The sequence below is a fragment of the Tasmannia lanceolata genome, unplaced genomic scaffold (genome assembly GCF_043159265.1).
Source record: "Tasmannia lanceolata isolate RefF3 unplaced genomic scaffold, GAP_Taslan_0.1 ptg000008l, whole genome shotgun sequence".
Classification (NCBI taxonomy): domain Eukaryota; kingdom Viridiplantae; phylum Streptophyta; class Magnoliopsida; order Canellales; family Winteraceae; genus Tasmannia; species Tasmannia lanceolata.
This window is the reverse complement of record NW_027518685.1, coordinates 55,518,241-55,530,249: the sequence shown is the minus strand read 5'-3', so window position 1 is coordinate 55,530,249 and position 12,009 is coordinate 55,518,241. Positions and strand designations below refer to the sequence as shown.

The 12,009-nt window shown below is 40.9% G+C and overlaps 1 protein-coding gene across 4 annotated transcripts in view; it reads right to left on the bottom strand.

Moving 5' to 3' along the window:
• Nucleotides 1-8,657, bottom strand: part of LOC143885366 (serine carboxypeptidase-like 18) — a 33,672-nt gene extending 25,015 nt beyond the window's left edge. For 2 of the 4 annotated variants that reach the window (XM_077389508.1, XM_077389507.1), the window contains exons 1-2: nucleotides 8,421-8,657; nucleotides 8,145-8,290 (exon numbers count right to left, since the gene is read on the bottom strand). In XM_077389508.1, the coding sequence (XP_077245623.1) occupies nucleotides 8,145-8,290; nucleotides 8,421-8,578 (304 nt within the window). In that variant the 5' untranslated portion in view covers nucleotides 8,579-8,657. Of the gene's footprint in view, nucleotides 1-8,103; nucleotides 8,291-8,420 lie in introns of those variants that run through there. The other 2 variants (XM_077389506.1, XM_077389509.1) reach the window with 2 other exon arrangements.
• Between the last annotated feature and the right edge of the window lie 3,352 nt (nucleotides 8,658-12,009).

The following is a 12,009-nucleotide window of genomic DNA, read 5'->3' as shown; positions in this document are numbered from 1 at the left end:
CGTAGCCACACACATCGTGTGGTGAACCACGTTAAATCTTGGTGTTCTTGTGTGCTTTATTTTTGGTTTGTCTTGCACTTTATATTAATTTGTTCTTGCAAATCTACTTCAACAACGCTGCGTATTGATAACATAAAAATCTGGAAACACACTTTCATGTTTGGATTGTTAAAGGGTCACTACGGAGGGCTGATTTGAGCCCCAATTCCGCAACACTTTCGTGGGATAGGATCATCTGTAGGTTGTCCGAATTTGTGATGACCAACAAAATTTACGGACCAGATCATGTTCCATGAGGTGAGTTTTTATATGGTGAAAGCCCTTATAGTTCGATATTTTTCAAAAAGTACTGTACATGCAACGCCATTGGATGATCCAAACCGTCCATTTGATGGGCCACACCATATAAATAAAATCTCCCATGAGGTAATGGGTCCATCTATATGTTGATTGCTTTAGGACGAGACTGTTTTCTCTCTCATCATACTGTAGAGGAGTTTTTATACTATTTTTGCGTGCAAATTCAAGTAGTTTCCAAAAAGTACAGTGGGGCCCACTAACGCATGGGCGTATAGCGGAAGCTTGTATTTGAAATATTCAACAGCAGGTGGTTGAATTGAGGCGGCAAAAACAAGCAGCAGATGGCTTGTTGTAGAGATAGCAGCAGGTGGCTCTCTCATAGAGGGTCAAAAGAGCAGCAGATGGCTCTAGTGTACGTTCTCCAAAAAGCAACAATAGGCAACTAAATTTTATTCCAATAAAGATAATAAAAAACGTTTACATGGCTATGTATTTATAGAGTTTGTAGACCTTTTCGTAATTTAACTCAGACTAAACAACTTCCTAAAACTTCTCTTTCACTTGGACGTTCAACAAGAAAATAAATACTAAAAAATCTCTACTTCTCTACTACTAAAAAAGGCCTCTTTGATTGGCCAAAAAAAGACTCCTAAAATCTCTAACTCCATAAAAAACTCAAAATTCCTAAAATTACTCTAGATATGCACTCCCAACTCTAAATAAAATAAACTAAAGCAAAACAACTCAAAAAGGACTCTTCAAAGGTAGTAATCAATGTGGACCGTAGATTTGGACGCCGTCTTATCTTCTGATCTAACCGTTGATCAAGGTTCTGATGATCTCGACCGTTGATCTCCGTCATTGGGCGAGATGCACTTGCATCAGACCCCCTTTCTTGAAAAGAACTTGATCACGAGTTCAGATCAAGGTTGATAATGGCGCTAAGAGTAACGATTGGTACGTTGGATGTGGTTCTCGCTCCGACTTCGAACTGGAGGCCTTTCCAACGGACCAGATATTTCCATCGAGCAATTATTCTGGCTTGCTTCGACGGACGATGGAATTTGATTTGATCAGAAAGCTCGCCCTAGATAAAATTTTTGAATTTTGGCGGTGAAGGCAGAAAGTAGCTTTCACTTCGATCGGGATCAATTACTTTGACCTCTTCTTTCATCTCCGTGGAAATATCTCTTTGTGGAGAATAAATCCAAGATCTGCAAAGTTAAGAAACCTTGCAAGCCTTAGCTCTGATACCAAATACCGCATGAGCGGAAGCGAAAACGAGGTTACTAATTACTTAGGGTAGTTAAAATATCAAGAATGGTTTTTCTAATCAAAGAAGGTAGGTGGTTTAATAATGGTATGGGCTGTTTGGGGTGTAAAACATAAAAACAATTATATGGGTTTGGGGTGGAAGAAATCAATTTGGGTTATGGGCTGATGGGGACTTGCAATGGGTAGCAACTACTAAGGATTTTGTGTTGTAATTGTCAAGTTAGTCTCGGCTAAAACAAGGCTGATTTGAGGTTAGGTTTAGAACAAGGTAGGGGTGTCTCGGATATAATTTCAGGCTCCTGAAATTATAGGCTTTTGGTTGAAACAGGGGCTGCTGATGATGGGCTGATAAAGGATGATCTAACTGGTTGAAGGAAGATGAGGTTTCTGGCTTCAAGAAAAGGATGATTAGATTAGGACCTAAACTAATGATAGATAAGAGCAGCAGGTGGCTCTTTTATTTTTTTGGAGAGGGCAAAGAAGAGCAGCGGATGGCTCTCTTGTGCAATTCCGGGCGGCAAGCAACAAAGCAACCAAATTTTATTCCAAGAAAAAGATAATGATAAGCGATTACATGATTGCCAATTTATATGGTTTTTTTTTTTTTCAAACGTGAGTTGATTTCCTACTCTAAATAAACTTCCTAAAACAATAAAACTCTTAAACTCAATCAAATTCCTAAAAATTATCTAACCTAATCTATATAAAAGTAAAACTAAACGTCCATGACTAGAGAAATACTATAAATAAATATATCAAATCCTAATTAAAAGCAAACTAAAAAAAGGACTCATTGAAGAGTAGTAATCAAGGTGAACCATTGATCTAAATGCCATCTTATATCTTCTGATCTGACCGTCGATCAAGTTTCTGACTATCTTGGCCGTTGATCTTTGTCATCGGGCGAGATGCACCTGCATCACCCACGTCATAGGATGATCCAAAACGTTCATTTGTTGGCCCACAACATAAATAGGTTGTACCCTGTAAATCATTTCCATACAATGATCCTAAGCCTCTGATCTATAGTCTATAGATTGGAGGGTTAGGATCATCCTATGGAGATGATCTATGGGGTATAACCTATTTACAAAATTCCCTTCACTAAAGCCCCTTGATACAAATCCAGATCCGCAAGACACAACAGATCGAGGGCTGAGATATAGAGGGGAAGGTTTGGACACAGAGGTTAAGGAAAACAGGGGAAGCAGGATGAAACGAGGGCCCACATGGATGAAGGACTACATTAGCTCTTAATCAATAATTTTAGCACTTAATCTCAATTCTGTTTAGGGCATATAAAAAGGAAAGAATATCTGGAGAAAAGAGAATGAATGAAAAATATTCCTTTTGTCTCTCTCTCTCGCTCTCTCTCTCTTTCTCACTCTGTTTGCCTGCTTTCTTCTTCTTCTTTTTCTAAAAATTCCTGGTTAAATCTCAGATCTCTTATTACAGATTATCAAATCTGTATCATTGGTGCTTTCATTGAGAGACCTCATCTGCATCATGGCCGATAAGACGAGGGCTCAAGCCAAAATCGACGAGCAATTCCAGTTGCATCAGCAACAAATGAATGAGTTGCGCCTTACCCAAACCCAGCAACATGAGGAGCTTGTCAATATGATTAAGCAATTGCAAGTTCGTCCTCCATCAACCAGCTTTCAACTAATCCATGGCGAAGATCAGTCTTCTGGTAGCCCTACTGAAGTAATGGCCTCAAATCAACAGCATTACAACAAATTCATTCGGATGGATGTTCCGAAATTTGATGGCTCTGATCCGATCGGTTGGATTTTCAAAGTGGAGCAGTTTTTCAACTACTACAGCACTCCAGATGAGCAACGTTTGCTAATTTGCTCATTTCACTTGGAAGGACCAGCCCTTTCATGGTTTCAGTGGGCCAAAGCAAGCAATCTGATCAATTCCTGGAAAGGGTTTTTGGACGCAATCAAACTGCGATTTGGGCGCTCTCTATACACAGATCCAAAAGGGGAATTATCGAAATTACAACAATCTTCCTCCGTTGATGATTATCAGTCGCGATTTGAGGAGCTCTCAAATCAGGTCAGTGGTCTTCCTGAATCGTTCCTTATCAGTTGTTTTATTTACGGTCTCAAACCCGATTTAAAAAGGGAGCTCCTAGTTTTGCAACCTTCATCCCTTTTACAAGCGATGTCTCTGGCAAAAATCTATGAAGAGAAATATGATGATCTCAAGAAGTCTTGGCGAACGACTTGGCAAAAACCTCCAGGAGGCCCTGGTTTACTACCTACTCCTTCGATTTTTCCTAGCAAAGCCATTACAGCACCTCCTGCAAAACAAATACCGGTGAGAACACGTCAATTAACGAAGGAAGAAATGAAATCAAAAAGAGACAAAGGCCTTTGCTATTTTTGTGATGACAAATACACCCCGGGACATGATTGTCGAAAACGCCTGTATCACTTAGCCGCTTTCGACGAGGATATCGATACATTCGTTGACGATGCTACACCCAACATGGTCACTGAATCCCAAGAGGACATTTCTGAGGAAAAACCAGCAGATAGTAGCTTCTATGCTATTGTTAGCCAACAAAACCCAAGCACCATTCGTGTTACAGGAAAAAGTGCTAACCAATCCATGCATGTCTTAATAGACAGTGGATCCACCCACAATTTCATCAAGGAAAAAATGGCGAATTCATTCCATTGGCCTATCTTACCCACTAACCCATTCAAGGTTCTCATCGGCAATGGCGAATCCTTACTATGCAACAAGAAATGTGTTCAAGTCCCTATCTCCTTACAGAATCATGACTTTAAAATTGATTTCTTCATCCTACCTATCAAAGGTGCGGATGCCGTGTTGGGTGTACAATGGTTAGCCCAGTTAGGACCGATCCTAACAAATTATAAGACCTCTACCATGGAATTTCAATGGAATAACACCTCAATCACTTTGGTCGGTGAACCTGAATTAAATCCCATTCCATTAAAGGCCACTCACTTCAAAGGTTTATCCAAAGCAGATTCAATTGCCTCTTGTTTTCAACTCATCTGTGTTGATACTACCTCTGCTGATGCTCTCATTCTTCCCTCTACAATTCCAGAAATTCCGTCAAATCTACCTCCTGAAGTTACTCATCTTCTACAACAATTTATCCATGTCTTTCAGTCACCTACTCAATTACCGCCCCAACGAGCAATTGATCATCAAATTCACCTCTTACCGGCCTCTTGTCCAGTAAACGTGAAACCGTATAGATACCCCTACTTCCAAAAAAATGAAATTGAGAAATTGGTGCAAGAAATGTTACAGAATGGCATCATTACTCCCAGCCATAGCCCTTATTCATCCCCTGTCCTATTGGTGAAGAAGAAGGATAATACTTGGCGTTTTTGTGTTGACTACCGCGCTTTAAATGCTATTACAATCCGAGACAGATTCCCTATTCCCACAATTGATGAGTTGATGGATGAATTGCATGGTGCAAGGGTTTTTTCTAAGTTGGATCTTAGGTCAGGTTATCATCAGATCAGAATGAAGAAGGAAGATTGTCATAAAACTGCCTTTCGGACACACGAAGGTCACTATGAGTTCCTGGTCATGCCTTTCGGACTCACCAATGCTCCATCCACCTTCCAAAGTGCTATGAACCTGATTTTTAAGCCTTTTCTACGACAATTTGTCGTTGTATTCTTTGATGACATACTGATTTATAGCCAGTCGCTGCAAGATCACTTCTCTCATTTACACTCTGTTTTACAATGTTTACATGAGAATAGGCTATTTGCCAAGCTAGCCAAATGTCAATTTTGCCAAAACACAATTGCTTATTTGGGTCACTTAGTATCAGGGAGTGGAGTTCAACCTGACCCTGATAAAATCATGGCAATGCAAGCATGGCCTCCACCAACCAATTTGAAACAATTACGTGGATTTTTGGGATTAACAGGCTATTACCGTCGATTTGTGAGACATTATGCAACTGCCGCATTTCCTCTCACAAACCTGTTAAAAAAGGATGCGTTTCGATGGACTCTTGAAGCACAGGCAGCATTTGAAAAGCTGAAAATGTTAATGACTCAGCTTCCCGTACTCGCATTACCAGATTTTTCAAAAGATTTCGTCGTGGAAACGGATGCATCCAGCATCGCCATTGGAGCAGTTTTGATGCAAGATAAGCACCCAATTGCTTATTTCAGCAGGAAGATGTCACCGACTATGTCCCTCGCCTCAGCTTATGTAAAGGAATTGTTTGCCATAACTGAAGCAATCAAAAAGTGGAGACAATATCTTCTGGGTCGGGAATTCATCATCTATACGGATCATCGCAGCTTAAAGAACCTCATGGCACAGGTAATTCAAACCCCAGAACAACAACAGTACTTATGTAAGTTGTTGGGATACAATTATTCCATCGCCTACAAGGCCGGGACGGACAACCAGGCCGCCGATGCTCTTTCTCGAATTGCAGATGATACCTCACAACAGGAGAACTCAGTTGCACCTGAATTGCAAATGGTCGAATCAAAACCAATTTTAGATATTTCACATCAACTTCAGCTAGAAAATAGAACTAATCCCGAGTTGTTTACTATACATGAAAAGGTAAAACAGGGGACGGCATCACCAGACTTCACTGTACAAAATGGTTTACTTTTTCATAATAAACGATTATTTGTTGGGTCTCAATCTCCCCTACGTCAACAAATTCTGAATGAGTTTCACAATTCACCACAAGGAGGTCATGGCGGGATATTAAGGACAATTCTCAGGATCTCTGCAAGTTTTTTTTGGTTCTCATTGCGTGCAGATGTGAAGCATTTCATCAAACAATGTCTCATTTGCCAGCAGACTAAGTATTCAACCTCACCTCCACTCGGCTTGCTCCAACCATTACCTGTTCCAAATTTGATTTGGGACGATGTTGCTATGGATTTCATTACAGGGTTACCCATGTCTTCAGGATTTACTACCTTACTCGTGGTCATTGATCGACTCTCCAAATATGCACATTTTGGGGCTCTACCTACATCTTACAATGCCGTCAAAGTTGCCAAGTTATTCACTGAAATGATCATCAAACTACATGGTTTACCCAAATCCATTATATCTGATCGAGATCCTATATTCCTCAGCAAATTTTGGTCGGAACTCTTCAGAATGAGTGGCACCTCTCTCAAAATGTCATCAGCGTACCACCCCCAAACGGATGGACAATCCGAAGTTCTGAACAGATGTGTTGAACAATATCTAAGAGCCTATACTCACAATCAACCAAAGCATTGGCATGAGTATTTAGTATGGGCAGAATATTCTTACAACACAGCATTTCACACAGCTATCAAGATGTCACCTTTTGAAGCTGTATATGGTCGCCCTCCTCCCTCATTGCTACATTACATCCCTGGTTCTTGCCACATTGAAGCTGTTGATGACGAACTGACTCAACGGGATGTGATTTTAGCAAGGCTCAAAACAAACTTGCTTCAGGCACAAGCACGGATGAAGAGTTTGGCTGATAAAAAACGAGTGGACAAAGAGTTAGAGGTTGGAAATTGGGTGCTACTGAAATTGCAGCCTTATAGACAACAATCCGTTGCTAATAGAGCTTCTCAAAAACTCAGTAAACGTTTTTACGGACCTTATCAGATTGAATCCCGGATAGGTAAGGTAGCTTACCGATTACACCTACCGGAAGGGAGCAAAATCCATCCTGTTTTCCATATCTCATTACTCAAGCCGTATTACGGTCCAACCCCAAAAATAGTTTGTACCTTACCAGAACAAAGCCTTGACAATCATCCTCTCATTTCACCCTTGGCCATTCTCGGTGAGCGAATTGTTCTTCACCATGCCAAACCAACTCAGCAAGTGCTAGTTCAGTGGACTGGTCTCTTACCAGAAGACACTTCATGGGAAAATTTAACTGACTTACAACTCAGCTATCCAACCTTCAACCTTGAGGACAAGGTTGATCTTCAAGGGGTGGGCACTGATACAAATCCAGATCCGCAAGACACAACAGATCGAGGGCTGAGATATAGAGGGGAAGGTTTGGACACAGAGGTTAAGGAAAACAGGGGAAGCAGGATGAAACGAGGGCCCACATGGATGAAGGACTACATTAGCTCTTAATCAATAATTTTAGCACTTAATCTCAATTCTGTTTAGGGCATATAAAAAGGAAAGAATATCTGGAGAAAAGAGAATGAATGAAAAATATTCCTTTTGTCTCTCTCTCTCGCTCTCTCTCTCTTTCTCACTCTGTTTGCCTGCTTTCTTCTTCTTCTTTTTCTAAAAATTCCTGGTTAAATCTCAGATCTCTTATTACAGATTATCAAATCTGTATCACCCCTCTCCATGGAACTAAAGTGCCTTAAAAATTCATAGGAAGAACAAGCTAATCTGCAGAAATTTACTGAAATAAAGAGCCTTAAAAATTCGCAGGAAAAAGAAGAAAATCTGCAAAAGTTTACTGCTTGGAGGTTTCACAAAAAAAATCCTACGATATGATATTAAAAAAAAAAAAAACAAACAAACCTCCCTTTGGTGCTTGCTTCATAAGGTTATTGAAGAATCACCTATTTCGTAGATAAGTCCACTTAATACACTGCAAACGAGTCCTCCAGTGAGCCAAAGCAAAAGAGGGTCCTCTTTTGGGTTGTTTTCGGACTCTATAAAGTAGTAAAAGAGCTGCCCATGATCCGAATCTCCCACACCTATGTATCTGAACAAGAAAACAATGCTTATATTTATAAGAAAAGTATATAAAATGAAGATTCCAGGTTTGAATGAAAGAAATGTTCAGAAGAAAGCAAAAGTAATGCAAATTGGGAATTTGTTTTTGATTATCTTACCCAGTTTCGAGTTGGAAAGGGAGAGGACCATCAAAGCCAGGCAAAAACTGAACTCTGGTATGAGAGATTGCTGGCCATGGAGAAGAAATTAAGAGGATTAGAAGAAGAGAAAGGTTGGTGGAACACATGTTCCTTGATTGCCTCAGATTTCCTGCCATTTTCCTAACTAAAATACATTTCAATAAGATGACAAATGGAAAAGTTAGATAGAACAGTGTATGGATGATAAGTCCCTCCGGTTTAAGATATGGGGACCAGATATACTTTAAAATACATTAAACTAAGAATCACTTTTTGACCCAAAGTCATGGAAGTTCGGGAGAGATTAAAAATCCAAGGCTCCGTTCACCGAATTGGTTCTATTACATTTAGGGCCTGTTCGTTTGAGATTGTGAAACCTATTGTGAGCCCAGAACCTATTATTTGGACTCAAAATTACATTTAAATTTGGGAAATGATAAATGCGCCCCTTTTCATCACTTGGGACACCAGCACCAGTGTACCAATGACTGCAGAGGGGCTGATGTACTTCACGTCGGAAGTATTCAATGGATTTGATTGCCAAGTACACTGCAGTGTTGGGTATATAATATAACCCATGTATGTTCTAATATAAGCCCAGTAAGATAATGGACTGGTGTAGTGGGCCTACATGGGCTAGAGTCCATTAACCAGTCATTAACCCTAGTGTATCTCTATATAGAGGGGCTGGAGGCATCAAACTTGGTATTCCAAACTACATACCTAGAGTGTAATTCTTCAAGCAACCTTGCTTGACTCTAACATGCAGTTGAGTGTCCCATGTGATGAAAAGGGGCACATTTATCATTTCCCTTAAATTTGAGTCCGATAATTGATACTGGGCTCACAATCTCAATTGAACAAGGCCTTAATATTGAAATATGGGACAAATGGCTTTATGCATGTGAGAACAACCACACATGTTGACTTTTTGGCATATGTTGTCTTATTCATTTAATTCATATGAGGTCGCTGTTCTCACATCCGAAAGCCGACAGTAATATGGCTTTGGCTTTCGGCGAAATTGGCTAGCAAATCCCTTGAAATATAATATAATTGAATTTAAAAGTATTTGAAAATTATTAAGAATAAACATGACTGATTTCACTGCATTCCATCCTATTTTATTATGGAATATCTAGATAGGTATTGTGTAGATATATTAGGGCCCGTTTGGATACCTCATATTTTCTATTTGGATTTGGAATTGAGTTTTGAATACATAATAAATAGAACTACCAGCTCATGTTGAGGGAGATAGAGAAGGAAGGCCGGAAGGGGGTACTTCCTAGTGGAGGGGAGAGGTTGAGAAGGAAAGAGGGTGAAGGAAACTGCTAGATTTGTGGATTTCCAATTACTTATTTCCACAGCATATTTGGAAATCTGATTTTTTTTCACCGTCAGTTGCTGAATTGTAAATCCAAGAATTTGATCAGGATCTCAAGTGAAAATCAGGTTGATAACAGTTGCGTCCAAGATACAACAACCCCCTGTGTTTTTAGAACTGTGCACTCACCGATCACCACACTAAGGCCACTAGTGTCGTGGGCCTTTTCTTTTTTGCACATACAAATCTATATAGGCCCCCAACATATGTATATTCTAAGGCTAGCCTTCTCCTCTTAAGGTCCTACACGCCCAACACCTACTAGTGCACACAATCTTCAAGCTGTTCAATAGGCTACTAAGCTTGTTCTTGCCATGCACCTCTTGATACTTTGCTCACGACCATCATGCTACTAAACTCAGCCTTTCCGTGCGTAACTTTGAACTCACTCTCTTGATCAGCCTGGATCACGGGTCCATTGAAAACTTGGCCTTGAAACATATAGTGCAAAGTTCATTCAATGTGAGGCATGGTGATGTCACATGCCAATCGACTAACCATTCCGACCCGGCAACTCAAAGCATAGACATATGGCATGAACTAATCTGCAAGACTGAAGTCCTGCAATGCAACTCCAACCATCTGGAAGCGAGGCCAACTCTGGCCATGCTCTAATCCGCCAAGCCCAACGACTTAGGCGCTCACACCAACGCATCGAGGGACTATTTGGATAGCTAAACCCCACCAAGGAACGAGGCATTGCGCAACGTCCCAAATCGCCAAAACCCGGAGGCTTGGTGATCCCAAGAGCATGCATATCCTATGAACTTATCCATAAGGCTTGCTCTTCGCGAGGGCAACCAAAATCGCCCTGGCACGAACTCAAGGAAACCCTAGAGATTGACCTACCCACAAGACGTACTGCAGTGCTAAAGCATCATTATAGTCAACCTCATGCACCGTCCGTAAACACAATGCAAGTGGGAGCCTAGCCCAACATGTATTGTCTTTGGCCCCCTTCTTTAATCAAATAAATTGTAGCATCCCTCTGAAAAACTCACATCCACACCCAAAGCTCCCTTAAGCACGCCTACGAATTGCAATTTGATTTCTCATCGGGCCTCACACGCACAAGCAAGGTCCAAATACAACCCTTCCACAAGCAACAAGGTTCCGACCCACAGTTTGTTGGGCCTAGGGTGCTAGCATGTCATGGGAGCTAGCCCCCTAAAGGATGGGCCAACCTGTCCTCTTGAACAGGAATATCCACCAAAAGTCCTCCCCCAACATACTTTTGAAGAGGCAACAAGACGAGGCCATTTGGGACACTTTCCCAATGACACTCCCTCGCCTGATAACGTCTACGCCCTCGTTGATGCTGAGTACCTTGTGAAACTTAGCTTCACATTAGAAATGGCTTCTTAGCATTCTTGAAAATAGACACCACTGGCACTTCTACAATTCAGCCCTTTCTGACCTCATTGCCCCTTTACGTACCACACTTCCGCAAGCTCTGTCAACCACCCCCTTATCAATTCTCCTAGAGATATCAATTTCATTGATGGTCTTCTCGATCTCCATCGAACTTCGCGATGGTTTGCCGAGCTCTACCTAACTTATTGATGGTTTAGAGAACTCCTCCAAACTCAACGATGGTTTGTTACCTTGCCAATATCAAGCTAAGACTCCATTAAACTTAGCGATGGTTGTGTTATAAGATAACATTATTATCTTGCCAGTTTAGCATGGCTCTCATGTTGCACCAATCAAGCTAGGAGAGATCTACACTCTTTGGTTTTGGTGTTAGGGGGTGGTGGAAATCAGCTGGAAGCTCCATCCAGTCCTACAAGCCTTTGATAGATTATGGAATTGATGGCTTTTGTTGGACTTATAATAGCCTTTAATAACTTTTTTTAATAAGATTATGAAATAAAAAGAGCAATGTCATTATTAAGAAAAGGGAGTGCAGATTTCAATTCCTATCCTTTTCCTATTGTTAGTAACCTTACGAGTCTGGTGATCGTGGCTCCATTATAGCCATCTTGATTCTAGTTCTGCTCAGGCTTCTCCCATGATGAATGACCCTGTCGATCCGTGGATTGGACGGTTCGGTCCGGTCCACCGAAGGAAGCAGGAGCTGATGTAGCTGCCAAATCTTCTACTAGTACATGGACACCGTAAGCTCTCGAGGCAAGGCGAAAAGGAAGAGATGCTACCAGCCTACTAGTAACCTTTAGTGGA